This window comes from Stenella coeruleoalba, assembly GCF_951394435.1.
Source record: "Stenella coeruleoalba genome assembly, chromosome: 8".
Classification (NCBI taxonomy): domain Eukaryota; kingdom Metazoa; phylum Chordata; class Mammalia; order Artiodactyla; family Delphinidae; genus Stenella; species Stenella coeruleoalba.
Genome location: NC_137154.1, coordinates 23,381,868 through 23,400,161, shown reverse-complemented (window position 1 = coordinate 23,400,161; position 18,294 = coordinate 23,381,868). Strand labels below are relative to the sequence as shown.

General features: G+C 39.2%; 1 protein-coding gene across 3 annotated transcripts in view; it reads left to right on the top strand.

Annotated features, from left to right (window-relative positions):
- CD44 (CD44 molecule (IN blood group)) overlaps window positions 1-18,294 on the top strand; it is an 86,155-nt gene that overhangs the window by 48,859 nt on the left and 19,002 nt on the right. The window contains exons 6-11 of one of the 3 annotated variants that reach the window (XM_079930552.1): window positions 6,233-6,361; window positions 7,609-7,734; window positions 9,957-10,070; window positions 10,765-10,881; window positions 13,639-13,767; window positions 15,245-15,376. The exons of the other annotated variants lie outside the window; for them this stretch is intronic. Coding sequence (XP_079786678.1) covers window positions 6,233-6,361; window positions 7,609-7,734; window positions 9,957-10,070; window positions 10,765-10,881; window positions 13,639-13,767; window positions 15,245-15,376 — 747 coding nt within the window. The remainder of the gene's footprint in view (window positions 1-6,232; window positions 6,362-7,608; window positions 7,735-9,956; window positions 10,071-10,764; window positions 10,882-13,638; window positions 13,768-15,244; window positions 15,377-18,294) is intronic. 3 annotated transcript variants of the gene reach the window in all.

Here is an 18,294-nt window from a genome sequence, read left to right as displayed (position 1 = left end):
GTGCAAATATGTAAACACTGCCTCAGATTTCTTTGGGTGTTTGGTCCCGGGGCTTCACTTTCATTGGAAGGTGTTTACATGTTCCCCTTGTCTCCTTCTCTGCTTCCTTCTTTGCTTTTCCCCTATGGTTTGTTTTACAACAGGTTTCCAGATGGGCTGCGTTCCTCCCGTGGAGGATTATTCACGCTCAAATAGGGCATCTGCTTCTGCAGCAGCTTTCCTACTATGGTGTGGATTTTCTCTTTTCCTGGCTATGGCTCTTGAGGGGTGGAACTCGGGTCTTCAAAGAGCGTGGCAGAAATTTACTGGTTTGCAAATGCTCCAGACAGGGCCCTTTTCTATTCCTCATCACCCAGAAGCCAGGGAAATCACCAGAGCACTAGGATTTTTTTTTTTTTTAACATCTTTATTGGAGTATAATTGCTTCACAATGATGTGTTAGTTTCTGCTTTATAACAAAGTGAATCAGCTATACATATACATATATCCCCATATCCCCTCCCTCTTGCGTCTCCCTCCCACCCTCCCTATCCCACCCCTCTAAGTGGTCACAAAGCACCGAGCCGATCTCCCTGTGCTATGCGGCTGCTTCCCACTAGCTATCTATTTTACGTTTGGTAGTGTATATATGTCCATGCCACTCTCTCACTTCGTCTCAGCTTACCCTTCCCCCTCCCCGTGTCCTCAAGTCCATTCTCTACCTCTGCGTCTTTATTCCTGTCCTGCCCCTAGGTTCTTCAGAACCATTTTTTTTTTTTAGATTCCATATATATGTGTTAGCATACAGTATTTGTTTTTCTCTTTCTGACTTACTTCACTCTGTATGACAGTCTCTAGGTCCATCCACCTCTCTACAACTAACTCAATTTCGTTTCTTTTTATGGTGGCTAATATTCCATTGTATATAGGTGCCACATCTTCTTTATCCATTCATCTGTCGATGGACACTTAGGTTTTAATGTAAGGTTACTTTCTCAACAGTGTCTTAAATTTCTGTTAGCATCTGGCTGAGAAGGGTGATACAAATAGGGTTGGGTTGTGATCATTCTCCTCAGATTCTCTGAAACATTTCGAAAAGCACATATTTTCAAACTTCCCATGATTTCCCAGATTATTAGCTCTCCAAAGGTTGTGTCACTGTATTGTCTGTAATTCCATGGACAACCCTTCTTGAGAGAAGTTTCTGCAAACCAGGCAGGTGGGCTGCTAGTTACTTGCTGCGTCTTGAGTTCCCTGCCTTCATAAAGTAGCCACATTGAAGGGGTTTATCATCAGGACATGCAATTTTGTCAGATGTTGGCAAACGCAACAACTAGTGGTCTCAGCAGGAAGCAGATCAGGTCTATCCTAAAGTACCATTTCCCACCAAAGAAGAAAATAGTGACAAAAGATATCTTGTGGGAACCAGATGAAATTAACAAGCTGCTGACAGCCTATAGAGAAATAGTATTTCACATGTCCTTTAAAAAATGCAATGAGGACATTTTATAAACATTCATAGCACATCTTTTAAAGGACCGCGCCTCTCCTGCCTTAGTCAGCAAACATATTTTGAAGACCTACTACGTACCAAGCTATTCTAATGCCTGGGACCTATTGGTAAACACCATTAGAAAGTAATATTGAGGAGAAGTAAGGATTAGTAACCTAGTCATTCATTCAACTGGTATTTGAGGTCTTCTCTGTGCAAGACATTGTTCTAGTTACTAGGGACTCAGAGTTGGACCTACCTTCATGGAGCCTATATACTGTTCAGAAATCAAGGAAATGATTTAGTTAAAAGTATGTTTACTTAAATACAAATAGTTCAGGATTTGGGTTGAGAAAAGAATTGTGTTTTCCTCTTTCCAGAGCACTTAGTTAAGTTTCAGTAGTTTAGGAAGAGAGAGACTTGTATGCCCAGCAGAGTGAGTCCAGAGCCAACCTGAGAGTCATGGAAGTGCTATAGAACCCATTACGGCAGCGCCAAATAAATCAGCTCATGGGAAGAAAGGTGTCAAAGAAAAGAATCAGGTAGAAACTTGAACATAGCGTATGGTGTACTCAAACAAGTTAGCGCTGGTTCATGAATAGACCATAGTTTCTAAGCCCAGTGAGGAGAATCCCAAAACCTCATGAGTGTTGGACTCAGAGTTGGGACTTACCAGGAGGGAGTGATTGCAAATCCCCTCTAATGTGTACAGGAGGGCAGAAGTCAAGAGGAGGGCTGGCTGAGCACAGAGAAGAGTATCTTTGGCTTGTGTGGCTGATTCCATCCTTGAGGGTCCTTAGTGGGTGGCAATAGGGAGAGCCAGTGAGAACGACCATCTGGGTAGGTTTTGACTTCCAGCAGGCTTTCTATTATAAATGTTGTTTTTGGAAGTGCTTTCCTGGAGGCATGTCATAAGCCTTTTTTCTATTGGTGATCAGGAATTCTTTGGAATCCAAAAACTTAAACTGATTCAGGAAGCAGACTCCTGCCTTGGAACTCTCTAGTTCCTTGTCTTCTGGGTGTAAAAGAAAAATATATATGTGTGTGTGTATATATATATAAATATATATATTTAAAATTTTTATCATTATTATTATTTTTTGGTCTGGCATGATCTACCTGGGTGGGGAAAATTGAAAACTCTGCTGTCTTGGCAGTAGCTTTTTTCATTTTCCCCAAATCGCATACACCTCTTTTTAGGAAGACAGAAATAATGCCTATTTCTGTCTTGCTTTTGTATGTTTGCTTCCTGTTGGTCTCTATCTGATGTACTGTAGGGTGAGGGTGTCCAGAGTTCTGCATCTTTAATAAAGTTACTGAGGTAAGAAAGTGGTGGAAAGTGGAAAATTTGCAGATTTTCCAAGGGGATGCCCAGGTTTATCTGGGGGCATCAGTGGTGAAATTGGTTCCAATCTCTCTAGTCTATTCTGTGCAAATGTGTCCTTTGTAGCATAGAGCATGTTGTGTAGGTAGTTGACATTGGGTGTGTATAGAGTCAAAGCTTTTAACCTGGAGTTCATGGACATCCAGTAGGTTCAATGATAGGCCATAAGCTATTTAAGAGCCACCAAAAATATGCAAAACTTTGAGAATACGTATGTGTAGGATCTGTTTTTCGAGGAGAGAAGCAATAACTTATATCAGATTTTCAAGGGCGCATATGACTCAAAATGGTTTTTAAAAATCTCACCTGGTTTAGATGTTTATCCTGATGATCTTTGCCATTCTTCGTCTACAGGGAAACATTCTCGACTCAAGTCTAGCTTGAGAGTCAAGTGGGAGATTTCAAATTGCAAAATAGCACCGATTATCCTTTCTCTAATTTGCATAGAGTCCAGAATTTCTCTAACTTGGGCAGTTGTGTTTCTTTTCTGGAAACACATTCTGAATTAGAATTAAAAGTGACAGAAAGTGTTAGATGGATACTTGACAAAGCTTTATCTGATTTCAACACTTTGAATACACACCCTTTGCAAAGTTCCTGCTCAAGTATAAAGCTTGACTTGAGATTAATGAGTGTGGGTGGAACTTTGAAATGCCAGTTGTCATCACAAGCTTCCTGGGTAAAATGATAGACAGATCCAAAAGATACAAGCAAGCACCTCTAAAGATATTCCGAAAATAAATGAATGATCCAGTTCATGGCTGGGTCACCCAATCAGGTAGCTATAAAATCTCTTTTCCATCACGGGTTATTCAGTTGCTACTTGGGTTTGTTCTGAGCCTGTATTCAGGGGTCTCCGTTTGAAGAATGGGTAGCACTCTGTGGTTATCCATACAGAATTTGCATTTCTGATGTTGTCCTAAGATTCTAAGAGACTTTAGGAGACTGGAAAGATAAAATCAGGCCTCACTCTTCTCTAATCTTCACTCTGTAGTATATGCATACATTTTATATAGACAGGACTGAGAGTAAAGGTTTTCTAGAAAGACCTCACAACATTATATTTTCATAATCGATCCAGTTACTTCAACGGTGCCCTCAAACAGCCTTCTTCCACGTATCAGGGGTTGCTGGGGCTATGTGTGTGGGAATGCAGCAGCTCAGGAGCAAAATAATTGGATATGGCCCCCATTTGGTAATTCACAGCCTAAGACTCAGGATCGGACAACAACAGCAATGACAGGTAAACTGTTACGTCTTTTGCTTATCTGTTGTCCTAAATGCCAAGCCTTTCAATGTTAACGGAAGGGACACCATTATCATGCTGAAGTTTCCTACTGATGTTCTGTCACCATCCTTAGAACAGGATCTTGGTACCATTTCATTTAACAGAGAGGCCCACAGATCTGGAGACATGACTGGATTCTGCCCAATGTCCTACTTGTTTTCCTTTGGCAACATGCACGTAGAATCAGAATTATTTTTCCTTCAGAGCTTCAATTAAGAGATTAATTCAGAACATGTCCTCTTGAAAGAAGTCTATTAGAAAATGCATACTCCTACTTTCCACTGATCTAATTATCACAGCCAGTAATAATAATAGAGGAAAATACTGATTTACAGATGGAAAGTATAGGCCCTGAGCAATTGTTTGGACATCTGATACCTCAACTATAAAGTGTGGGAAGTGACCTGTTGCTTTATATCAAAATCTAGGCCTCTAAAAAGCTCCCTGGATGTATGACTGTTAATTCTAAATCACTATAAAATGTTTCTGAGAGTTTGAGAGCTTTTGCGGAAAAAAGACTCAAAGTCTATAACAATGGGATATTATAAGCATACCTTCACTTACTCACTTTCGTTGATGGAGGATATGGCCATATTTCAAAATAATTAAGCATTTTTTATGCAGGAAAAGAGTTATAAAAATGGTCCTTTACATTTGCTTAGCTTATAATACATTGAATAAACTGTATTTTTTATTTTCACAAATACTCCTGTGAGGAAAATAGTACTGATGTTATGTTATAATTGCATATCATACTGATTAAGATAATGCTGGAGAGAGAGAGAGAGAGAGAGAGACTGACTGCAGAATTTAAACAATGGTATTTTTAAAATGTTGACAATGTTCATCTTCATAGTACAAACACTGTGAAGGAAAAGGTCTTGTCAGTACTTCATCTTGGGACACTTCTGGGCTTTCTTGATAACTGGAAAAAAGAAATCTAATTCACTTTACTTTTGTACTTGGCGATTTAATGATGGTTTCAGCCTCTCTGCTTGAACTTTCTTCAGTTTTTTGTCTACTGTTCTCTACTGTTCTTCTGATGCACATCATGGTTGCAGAAATGGCAGTCTCTGGAAGTTTTCAAGTCAAGACTCTTGCTTCTGGTCTTGTTAGTGAGATCATTGGGTCACTTCATCTTCGTTTGTCTTTCCCGATTGATTATCCTATTTTCAAAAACTGGGTCTCAAAATGTTCTGTTCTGCTTTGCAAAATCTAGTGTTGATATAAAAGCGACCATGGGCAAGGCTGCTAGGGAATTTGGATGCCAACTAAAGTGGAATGGCATCTCTTTCAGGCTTCCACCACCTCATGTGTCCTTCTTGCACGTATCAGGGGTTGCTGGGGCTATGTGTGTGGGACTGCTGGCAGAAGTGTCATACCCTAAATTCTTGGAGGATGATATTGGTTGACCAAGATAGAATGTGTAGAAGATGATGCGCGAGGACTCATCATCCTTTAGCATCAAAGACTCTCAGATGTGGAGAGGATCTTAAACAGTCTCATTCCATCAACATTTCCAATCGTTTAATCTTCGACACAATTTTCCTGCTAAGTGCTCTTTCTGATGGTGGGGGTTATAATACTTTCTGTATAATACTGTCATTGTTGGAGAGTTCAGATTATTACCTTTTTAAATCTAACATCTGGAAGAATATTGATCTCCCTGAAATTCTCACCACATGTCCTAGTTTGACCTTTTAGGAACACAAACAAAACTTTAATCCCTTGTTTATGTTATCGCCTTTCAAAATTCAAAGACAGCTCTCATGCTCTCCTCAAGACTTCTCTCTTGTTTAATCATCCCAACTTCAGACAAGTCAAGGTCTGTCCAGCACAGCTTTTTCATCTTCAAGTTGAGGAGCATGAACCAGATGCTGTTTAAGATCCTTCCATCTCTGACATTCTTTGAACCCTGGTTTGGGCCTTGGAAAGAAATGGAACTTCTGTGCTTTTTCCCTTTCTTTCCGCCATCTGTATCATGTATAGATGACTCTTGAGTGGTAAAAGAATGAAAGCACATACAATGCTATTTCTTAGGCACTGATAATTAACCTTTCAACAATCAATTCAATTATGGTTACAACAGCTGTGATGAGCACTAGTGGTACAACTTCCAAAACAGCAACCAAGAGGCAAGGAGCCCAGGATTGGTTTTCTTGGTGGTTTCAGCCATCAGCATCCAAGATTCATCTTCACACCACAACAGTAATGGCTGGTAACGAGTTATTATTATCTCATTTCTTATGTTTTCTTGGCAGTCTTCAGTAATTTTCATTAACCTCGGGGATACTGTCAAAGTCTAAAGTTCATGCTCGTTTCACAAATGTTTTTCATGACCCTGAGATCTATATGTTTGACTTCTTAGTACTAATAAGCAGATTTCTTCTTTCTATTCTATAGAATTAATGTAGCCAAGGAGGAGGCTAATATGGGAGCTGGAGAAGGGGGCTAGGTCTTTCTCGATGACAGAACAGAACTTTGACTCTGAAAGATGTTCTAAAATGACTGAAGTGATAAAAAAGTTCTTGACTTTTCATGAGAAAATAAAATAGCATAGGGAGAGCTCACAAAAATCTCCATCAGTGGAACTGTTTTTGGGATAGATACTCGTAGGATGCAAAGATCAATGGTCATTCTGAAAGATAGCATGAGTCTCATTCAAAATATAGGAAACCCCTTTCTAGTAAAGAAACATCTACAGTAACCACTGCGAAGAGGTGGAAGCTTTCCATCTCCTTTCCTAGGATTGCATCCAAAAGGGAAAAAGTGAGAATTTTCCCAAATATTGGCTACAGTCCATTCTAGTCAACCCTTTTGGTTGACTAATAAATGCCCCGCAAAATTTCTCTGTTAATTGACTAATTTTGTTTTTTTGGCTACATGCTAAAGTATTGATGGGAACTGCAGTACAGCTTTCATTTGCGTTCAGAGCTACAGTAATCGAATGCTAGAGAAGATCAAACCTCATAGCTGGGTGAATAGCAAATAGTGAATACAACTAAGGGATTTTTAGAGATGACTGACGTGTTTAGATTCCAAGGTTTTACTGAAGGTGGCTTGATAAAACAAATAGGCACGTGTGAAACCTTTTCGTTCTATTCTTGACACCCTAGCTTTCATGGCATATGGTTAATAAGTTAATAATAAATGCATCTGAAAGCATGGGGCTGTGTTTATTGGCCTGTTTTTTCTTTTACTTGTTTGGTAGGGTTATGTCCATATTTATTCTTTTAACTTCCTTAAAAAGAGTGTTCAGTTGTGAAGATCATAGCCAGCTGTTTTTAGATCTATACATTAGCTTCAGAGACCAGAATATAAGAATTTGGGGTATAGAAGTCCAATCTCTCACTTTCTTCTTATGATCTTGGGAATCCTTTTATACATTCTGTGCCTGATTTTCTTCCTTTGTCAAATGGGTTGCTTGGCATCCAGCTCAGCCACTAATGCAAGTCACCACAACAGGTACGGATTCAAATATCATCTCAGCAGGCTGGGAGGCAACTGAAGAAAATGAAGATGAAAGTGACAGACACCCCAGTTATTCTGGATCAGACATTGATGATGATGAAGATTTTATCTCCAGCACCAGTAAGAATAATCAATTCCTGTAGAACCATCTATGCCAGGCTTATCGATTAATCTGAGTGATGCCCAAGAGTATCGATCTTAGGAAATAGTTAATATGAAAATTGAGCATAAGCCTATGATCACAGGTTAATTATACCTTGATGAGATTATGAAGGAAAAAACTGATTTTTTTTAATGGAAGGCAAAATATATTTGGAGGAGAAATGGAAAAAATATCTTTTATAAAATTTCTAATGCCTCAGGTACTTCCTGTTTTGTTTATTTATGTGTTAAAGCTGAGCTATGTAACAAAACAGTGCCAATTATTAAAAACAAATAGTGAAACCATTGCAGGATAGTATCCAAATTCGTGACAATTATAGAACTTTTTGAGAACAGAGATGGAAATTGAGCTGAAAGGTCCTTTAAAAAAATTCAAAGGTTGGTCTAATATTCTGCCAAATGACTGAGTTTCCTATACATACCTGTCATGATCTGAGATATTGCTGAACTGAGATGAGATCCTGAACCTGACTCTTATCACAGCTCTGCCTTTTTTTTTAGAGAAGATGTGCCTTTGAGGTGCTACATGAGCTCTCTCAGGTCACAGAAGTCCTGTCCATCCAATTGGAACCTGAGGGTTTCATCCCCAAAAGGACAGCACCCCAGGAGGGAGGGGGTCCAAAAGCATAGCTTAGGCCTGAGGCGTCTGAGTATATGACATCGATACAACAAATACTTAGATATAGATGAACTATATGCTTTACATCTAAGCTTTCAAGTAGTTCATATAGATGAACTATATGCTTTACATCTAAGCTTTCAAGTAGTGTATTCCTTAGTTGGACACCCCTGCAGAGCTCAGAGACCTAACAAAGAAACTCTCTTTAGTTACTTCAAAAAGAAAACCAAATACCCCAAGACACTGGAGCTTTACTATTATACTGTCTGCTGGGTTCAGGATGTGACCACATCTTCTAAGTCGGGCATCAGGAAAGATGTGGTCTTGACACTTGAGAAACTAAACCCTCTTGAGTGGCAAGCCAAACAGATCAACCTGAAAATAAATCGTATCATCAAGCTCCAGGGGAAAACTTCCCTTGATATTATTTCATCTCTGTGGCATATTTTCCAATTTCAGCTCACTTTTCTTCTTGGCACCTGTGCACGTAATTCAGCATGATGCCCTCTCTCTTCTATAGGGGTATGATAACTGCCAGTTTTTCATGCTTACTGAGAATGTAGTTAATGATTCTAAACCTGATTTTATTAACTTGTGAAATAGAGCTGATAGTATTATAGTTCTGAAAAGAGTTTTGTATTATTTGGGTATCAAAATAAAGTTTGAAAGAATTAGGATGTATTTGCAAATAACCTTTCAGAAAAGACATTGATTCTGATTTTGTCCTGGTTCTTCTGTCAGGTGCATCTCCTCTTCCAGCCCTATCATTCTGGGTGACAGTATCAGGGCACTGGTGGATGTATGCCCCTTTTTATTTTCGGGGAGCTGCTGTGATGGTGGTTGGTTACCTATGGTGTTTTCTACTGAATGTGTGCGTCTTGGTTTTCTTTCATTGGCTATGAATGGCTTGCTCATGAAATGCTTTGTGTTTGATGAGAATACCATAGGAGTTTGATAAATATAAATATTCAGAAATGTACAGCTAAATCACATGGCTGTTCCAGGTAGATATTCTTTGTTAGAATCAACTATAGGAAAGCTCTGGCTGCGCAGGGTGTTTCTTTCCCCACCAAAACTACTCATGATGTAAAGTGGTCATCATGGTATAACTTTTCAGGTATCTACTCTTCAGCCTGAGGCTCTACATGTAGCACACCTTGGCAGTGTTACAGATTCCTTGGGCTTTCCATTGCAGAGGGTCCTTATAGACCGCATGGACAGGCAAAGCGCTGACGTCTTTGGTTCTCCTTGGTGTAGGGCTGGTGTTTTCAAAGCTGTTCTTCCTGCTGCTGCAGCTTCTTTGGCTGCTTTCTCCAGAAGATCTCATGTTCTGACCCCTACGTGTTCTCTGACAGAATGCAAAGGACACTGAGATGCTTAACAGTATGGCTGAAGCAAGCTGAAGGCACTCTCTGCTTTCCCTTCATTTCCACTCAACCATCTATACAGCCTGGTATAGATGACTTACTCTGTAGACTAAAGAAGGGAGACATATGCAGAACAAGTGGTGAAGGCTCAAGAAATAACATTCTCCTAATTACTTCAATCATCATTATCACAGTTTCAACCACACCACGGGTTTTTAACCACCCACAACAGAACCAGGATTGGACGCAACCGAGCCCAGGCCATTCGAATCCAGAAGTATCACTTCAGACAACCACAAGGATGACTGGTAATGGGTTACACGTTCTTAATTAAAGACTTTTTTTCCCTCAAAGTCTTTGATGCTGCAGAGGTCAATCATCGGGACACAGTGGGAAATCCAGTTAATATCTCATCACAGATTCTTAGTGAACTTTCATGAGGATACTCAGTTCAGCTTAGGAGTCATTTGTCAATTATATCATCTGGGCACAAGACATTGTATGTTGCTTCATTATAAAAATGAATACGGGGCTTCCCCGGTGGCGCAGTGGTTGAGAGTCCGCCTGCCGATGCAGGGGACACGGGTTCGTGCCCCGGTCTGGGAAGATCCCACATGCCGCGGAGCAGCTGGGCCCGTGAGCCATGGCCGCTGAGCCTGCGCGTCCGGAGCCTGTGCTCCGCAACGGGAGAGGCCGCAACAGTGAGAGGCCCGCGTACCGCAAAAAAATAAATAAATAAAAATGAATACATTAAAATGGTTTGTGGTGCTGCTCTTGATAAAGTGGTTGTAGTACAATAACAGGTAGTCATTAAGAAATTTCCACGCCCGTTGGTTTTCTCTTGGGAGATATTAGTGAATTCACTCAAAAGTATTAAGAGGAGATACTCAGAGGTACTATTTAGGCATCGACCATTAGATGGCATGTACTTTAATGAAAAAACAGAACAATCAAAAGTTGGTTGATAAAAAGTCACAGTGTATATAACCATCATCACGACAGATGTGGACAGAAGTAGCACCAGTGCTTATGGAGAAAAATGGACCCAGGAAACACACTCTTCTCTCAGTCACCATGGATATCATGATGAAGAGGAGACCCAGCATCCTACAAGCACAAGTAAGAAGGATGGCAGTCATCAGTTCTGGTTTAGTTGAGTTAGTGAAGTCACTCCAGAGAATGGGGAGGACTTTTTTGCAGACATTGGCTACATCTTGTATTTCCACACAGTAATTTCTTTTATCCCCAGAGCATGAAAAGCTGCCAGAGCTGCACACAGTTTCTTAGAAATTGGAATAAAATACTAACTTGTCAGGTGGCCCAAAAGGCCAAAATGTTTAAAAAGTTAAAATGTTAAAAAATATCTGACATACAGTTTTTGTGTTAAAGTTTCCCAGAGGTTCCATTTGGGTAATTTGTGTGTTTTTATGGAAATGTATGAAGAAGAGTGTGTTCTTTTGATGCTTAGTAGTGGGATCTGGAAAGAAAGCATGACAAGTGCAAGGAGCTTTGGAATTCTTGTTTTCTATAAAGATCTTTGATGAATCCAGTTTCTTTTTCACATTCTGTTCCTTGCTGCATTGTAGAAAGGCATCCTTTGTACTCTTTGGAAGGAAGTCAATCGCTCAGATGGTCTATATATGAATTCCTTGACTGTTCTTTTTTTGTTTTTAAGCCCAGGGTAACTTGGGGAAGGCTTTGACGCTGTTATTTTTACTTATGTGCAAACATCTCAGGTTTCCTAAAACAATTTCAGGTCTCACTACTGGCCTATGAGGATAGGACAAAAAAGGAAGTAAGAAGCGTATACTCTTCTTTTTTTATTTATCTCTCAGAGAGATGCCTATGATGTTTGGAATAAAAGAAGCTTTAATTTAGGATAACAGCTTGTAGCATTTTAGAAATTATGGTTCAACCATGATTCTCATAGCCTTGAATACTCCTAAAGCAAAAACGTAAGAAACAATCACTTAGAAGCCAAAGAAGTTTGGGAATCCATGGTTTGAGGAGGTCTTCAGACAACAGAAGAAAAGTTTCAGACATCAGCTAGGACTGAATAGGTTACTACCTCCTCGGTATTGTACTGACTACACCCATCAGGCCTATATCTCATTATTGACCCCAGATTCGATATACACATGTGGATTATAGGCTGAGTTAACAGAAGAGTCTTCTGATAGAGGAAGGACATAAGAAACAGAAGTCTCTTCAGAATGGGATTCTGTACCAGTCCCTTTGGGTCCTAGCAGTGTATTTTAGAAATTATTTAAGACGGTTAGTACTTAAAAAGTGGAAAACTAAGAGGCTTGGAATTAATGATCCTATTGTCAAAAGGTGGGGGGGAGGGCCATGATTACTGGAGAGTAGTTGCAAAACAGGACATAACAGAACCTAACAGAGGGAAAGCAGCACTGCTGCAGCAATTCTTTTATCAGGACTTGCAAAACATAAGTGATTCTGGGCATTATCAAAAGAACATTTACAACTTCCAGAAGAGAGTCATTTGCAATGGAAATCCATTACTCCGCTAACCCATATATTGAAGACAACAAGGGGTTACTGGATATTTAAAGGATCATTGTGTTTTATAAAGAGAGAGGTAGAAGTAGTATAGAATAGTGTGTGTGTGTGTGTGCACATTTTTTTTCCTTTTTTTTAAACTTTAAGTATGCAGTCTATGTTTTGGGTTAATTTTTCTTTTTTTGTAATTACACCCAGTGTTTTCTCTAACTTTATTATTTGTCAGGAGGTAGTGATTTAGTCAGGGGGAGGTAAAACTTAAGATTTGGGGTTTTTTTCCCCTCCCTCTGGATAACCAGTTAACCCCAGGGATGTTTTGGCCAATGCAAGGGTGAAACAAGGACAGTAAGTTTTATTTTTTAAATGTCTTCGCAGTTATCAAATCATGCATATTAATTTCTAAAATAATGAAATAAACCAGTTTTACGAGTTGCAAAATATACTTCAGCTTAGCCAGTTTATACACTCTCATTTTTTTTCTTTTTTTAATTGAGGTATAGTTGATATACAGTGTTATAACACCCTCATTTACTTGATGAACTAAAACTTTAGTATTAGTCGCTACAGATGAAAATGTCAGTGGCTTTCTGATTTTTACCAAAGGCACCCCATTACAATTTCATTTCATTCATTATGCCCTTTTTAAAACTGGACAATTACAACACTGAACGTTTGAAATTTTAAGCCTGTCACACACTCCTACTATTTATATAATGCCAAACACTGGCTAGAAAAGTTTTTCTCCACTGAATTAATTTTCTTAAAAAGTCATTTTGGCAATTTTAGATGCTCCATAGACATAACTTTGTAACATGTCAGTGGGGTAGCATCTCACTCATTCCCAGCATCTTTCATGCTGGGCACATGCACTTCTGGTGTATTTCCAGTGTGTGCAATTATGAGTCATGTGACCACCTTTTGAGAAGGCTTCCTACTAGGCTGGTCTTGTCATGGACTGTTATAATATACTCCTCCCTCCAAAATCACTGAAGACAGGTTAAGTTTTTTCAACGAACATTTCTCTCAGACAAGACGTATGAGGCCATAGACTCTAGTAAAATAAGAATAATACTGGAATTCATAGACCGTGGTCTGGTCCTAACTTTGTACCAACCTGGCTATATGATTTTGAGCAAATCAAAGCTTCTTTGAGCCCCAGTTTTCCCATCTGAAAAGCTAAAGTATCGGGCCATTTGATTTCTAATATCCCTTTCAAGAGTATCAGTGGTGTCTCTCCTTCCTGCTTTCCTTTTCTACCTTCTCTCCCACATGTATATGCTCTTAAGGTAGAAAGATATGTGTTGGTAAGGAAATTAATTGAACAATAACAGCTCACAATTGACATTCTTCTCACAGCCCGGGCACCCCCTACTAGTACAACGGAAGAAACAGCTACCCAGAAAGAGCAGTGGTTTGAGAATGGATGGCCTGGGGAATATCCCCAAATGCCAAAAGAAGACTCTCATTCAACAGCAGGGACAACTGGTAATGGACGGTTTCACAGGCAGACTTGGGTGAAAACTTCCTCTGGGGTTAAGTACTGGGCATTGAAGACAGTGAACAAGAAGAGTTTGAAGGAAATGTCACAAGGTGTTACAGTTCCTTAATCACTTACCATTCAGTCAACACAGAGCCAACCCTTAAGTGCATGCAACAAATCACCAGAACAGAAATGGATACAGGCACATAAGGAGACACAGAGAATATGCCCTTACGTACGTCACTTTCAGATCTAATTTTGGGCATCCCCTAGTAAGAGGATGCAGGGACTCCGATCTTATAAAATACTCCCTTTGCTTTTGTAAAGGAATCTGCTCTATGATATGGGTCCAGGCTTTACAATACAGTTCTGTGAAATCCTGGGCTTGTTAGAAAGCTTTTGGTCAGAACCTCAGTAGTCAAAGAAATGGAGCCAGACATTTTGAGAAAAACACCTGTCTGGTGTCATTTGGCCCTTTGTCATGTTTGTTTGGAGATTTCTCCTTGAATGTACAATGTTTTCTTCTTAGATTTATAAAAAACACCTCTTCTCTATATTTGAATTGTGGGACTGGGGAGATTAGACCCAATCTTGTCAACATTTCTAAGTGATGCCAGATAACTTGGCTCTACCAGCTCCTGTGCATGATTCTTTTGTCTGTGTGACAGAAATATTGAAATGCATGCAAGATGCATTCTTGCAAAACAATGTGAATTCCATATCGTTACTTAATATCAGTGAGAAGTATCCCTGTGTTTTTATTTGCAATATAGAATGTAATGCATGATGTTCTTCTGGTGTGTGGCAGCTTCTGAATGCATAGCTGGCAGAGCAGTGGATTCAGTGACTGGATATGTGGTGTAGTTTGTTGCTAAGGGTCTACTATTGTCATCTTTTCTACCTATACGTCTTCAGTGGCTCAGAGTGAAGCCAAAGCACATGCTGCATTCTTATATGCCACTGTGCCATAAATCTCATTGTTAGAAGGTGATGCTTCTAATAGATTCCACTCATGCTTTTGAGATGAATGGCATTTACTTTCATGTTTATCTCAAGGGAAGCTGTTACCTGATTCCTTCTCTAAATCACTACTGGCCTGATGTGCATTTCACTGGGACGTGGTTGTCTAGGAATGACATCATGTGTTTGGACTTCTACACTTCCTCCCTTAGGGGATGGTGGCAACATGGTGTGGGTAAAGAACTATTTCTCCTCCATCTTCACTCGATGTCTATAACTTCTCATCTACCCACTGGAGAAGTCGTTAATGCTTTTGTGACCTCTAGTTCACATGCTGATTGCTAGGAAAAATGAGCATGAATGAACCTATACCTGCTGAAACATTCTGCAACTTCCTGGCCCTCTATATCCGGAAGACGGTTTCATTGTCTTGTATAGAAAATAAAGTCTTTAAAAAATCAGTGTATCCCTGGCCAAATGTCAACTAACACTTTGACAATTGCTTGAACTGCATTGTCACAGCAGCCTCAGCCCGTGACAGCCATCAAAATCAAAGAGTGACAGTGCAGAGCCAAGAGGACCGTTCCTGGACTTATTTCTTCGACCCAGTCTCACATCCAATGGGACGAGGTCATCAAACAGAAAGAAGGATGGGTAATAATCTCTGAGCTTTTTTATATGTTATGTTTTTGAAAGCCCTCAAATGGCTCTTTTCCTAGAAATATGCCCTTGGCTTTAGACCATTCTGCTTTCCTAAGGAACTTTAAGTTTCTTCAAAAATTAGTTTTCTTGGTAAGAGTGATATGCACATGCATCTGAATCTGAAGTCCTAGGTGAGAGTGGAGAAACTTGGCGGGAAGGTTAAAGAAGGATTAGTCCTAAGATGATGGGAGTGAAAGTCATTTCCTCTGAAGAGGAGTAGTTTCAAGATTTCTCTTCCATTTACTTCTAAGTGCAGGGTTTTAAAAAGAGTGAAGTGATGGATTCAGTGACTGTCTCCATTATAGACCCAAAGATAAAACTTGTCTTTGGTAGAGAAATCTTAGAGATCAAAAACTGATGAGTACTCATTCCAAACAAGTAACTAAAAGGCTCAGAAAATGGTATTAATTACTCTTGCACACTTAGAAATAAATACTATACCCAGTGACTTAGGATTTAGACCACTCTTGTCCATCAATAAATGTTCATGAATTTAATGAATGGACAACTTTTACACAAGATGGAATCCTTGTTTTCTTAATTAGCATTCTTATTTACCTATAAGCAATTCAAAAACAGAATTAAACAAGAGAGAGTAAGAAAATACTAGCTGGAGTTACGCAAGAATGGAAGATTGTTATTTTATTTAACAAATTTTTATATTTAAAAGGGATTTTTCCTTTATCAGAACCAGATGACAACGTTCCTGAGAGAATCTGAAAGAATTGGTAGCAGGTGGTGCCCCACTTTTCTCAGTGTTTATGCAGAATCCATGTTTTATCTTTGGGAAGAATCCTTACTATATCCATGAATAGAATTATGCAAGTTTTATTTATTTATTTTTAATTTAACAAGATGTCTTGATCACAGAAATGTAACATTCCAAAAAGGGAGATCAACCAAAAGAACCAATATGGGGATATGAATTTTCAGTCATAGCATTAAATAGATTATTTGGGTCCAAACTCCCAAGGGTATACGTGACACAAAACTACTGAAATGAGTTCTCAGAATGCAATGATAATGTCTCTTGGTATTGAGTTAAACAAAGTTATCTCCAAAATCAATCCAACAGTTTCTTTGGTTTCATTTCTCCAGAACACCCTAACTGTGTTGTACCCAAATATTAGTGATCATATATCCCTTAAAGTACAATCGTCTTAAATATCTGCTAATAGAATTGTATTAATACTTTATGTGCAATGCTTTATGGAGACAAACAATGTAGACTTAATTCATGGTCCATGCTCTTAAGGAACTTAAAAGTTAGCCAGGAAAAGAAAACAGTTAGCTTCAAAATAGATCTAACAGTACGATACAATAAGTAATGATGTCGAATGAATATTGCTAGCAATAAACACAAAGTAAATTCAGAGGACCCCTTGGAGAACATCAGAGAAATGTAGATTGGATCTGGTTTTTGCAAAATGGAAAAAACCCTGGTTAGTCAGAGAAAGGGAGGTGGAGAAAGTTTTTCTAGGAAGGAAACACATGTAAGGACAGGCTTAAAGGAAGGAAAGCCAAGGAATGAATTTGGCAGAGTGAAAGGATCCGTATGTCACGAAGGAAGATGAGTGAGAATGGTGAGGTTGGGGCCATTATGTTGTGTGGCTGAAGTACCACTTGCAGGCCCGTTACACATTTTATGCACATGGTGGCTAGAGGCTCTGATGATAACCATTGTGGAAAACCAAGCCAGTAACAGAGCTTCAGAATCAATATTAAGTCTCCATACTGATGAGTTTGGAGAATGAGTTTCCGTCAAACTGATGATGTTAAGAATGTTACAATTGGCTTCAACCATGGAATGGTGTGATACCTCTTAAAGGAAAGATGAACAAGAGTGTCTAGAGACCATCAACAGGCGGGACTTCTTCTGGGAGAATATCCATTTGGGGTTTTGATTTGGATTAGTTAGCCTTTCCTCTTTTTTGAATAATTACTATTACTATTACTACTACTACTACTATTATTATATTAAATAATAGATTCAGCCACGTTTTGTCCTACAAAGAGCTTGATACTCTTTTCTTTTTATGTGTAAAGGCTGCAATGTAGACGTGGGTGCCTAATATTGCACTGTTTCCCTCCGGAGTCATCTGGAGCACATTAAATCTCCCCAGAGGCAGCAGTGTGGGTGGTCTTTGAATCCAAGAGCCAGCAATAGTGATGGTGTTTATGGTTTGTGTGACCTCTATTTCGCTCAGGACTTATTTCAGCAAAATCGATTTGTGATAGTTATTAGAAACAGCTTCTATAAATATTTCAGTGAAATTTCTGTACCACTCAACATTGTACATGTTACATTCCCAAGACATTTCCTACTTGCGTTTATAGGAAGACTGATTCACTGACATCCATTGCTTCTTATTCCTTGCCCTAAAATGTTCCTGTAGCCGCCAACTAGATAGTATGGGATGATGACTTTATGTTTTAGATGTACGTTCACTTTGTGAAGCGAAAGAGGAGCAAATGAGGGAAAGGGCTGTAACTAAAGCTTTTGTGCCACGTCAAGGGGATATGACAAAATGGTGCCTGAACCAGTGCACTTTGTCTTTTCTCCATGTGTCAGATCACTTGTGTAGAATGGGACAAGTCACACGTGGGTTATATTTCCATCTGTCTGCAAGGCTTGGGAGACCCATCATGTGCTCACTTAGCATTCTTCCAGATTCAGCAAAAAAAAGAACAAAAGTTGTAGCTTTCATACAACTCAGCCTTTAAATGAAAACCAGTTACTTCTTGGGATGCTCTTTTGGAGAGATGATGATCCATTTCAATTCTGGAGACATGAACCAGTATGTGCTTTCTTTCCTCTTATACAGGTTTGAATATAAGAATAATTTGTCTCTAGACCATAAACAACCCTC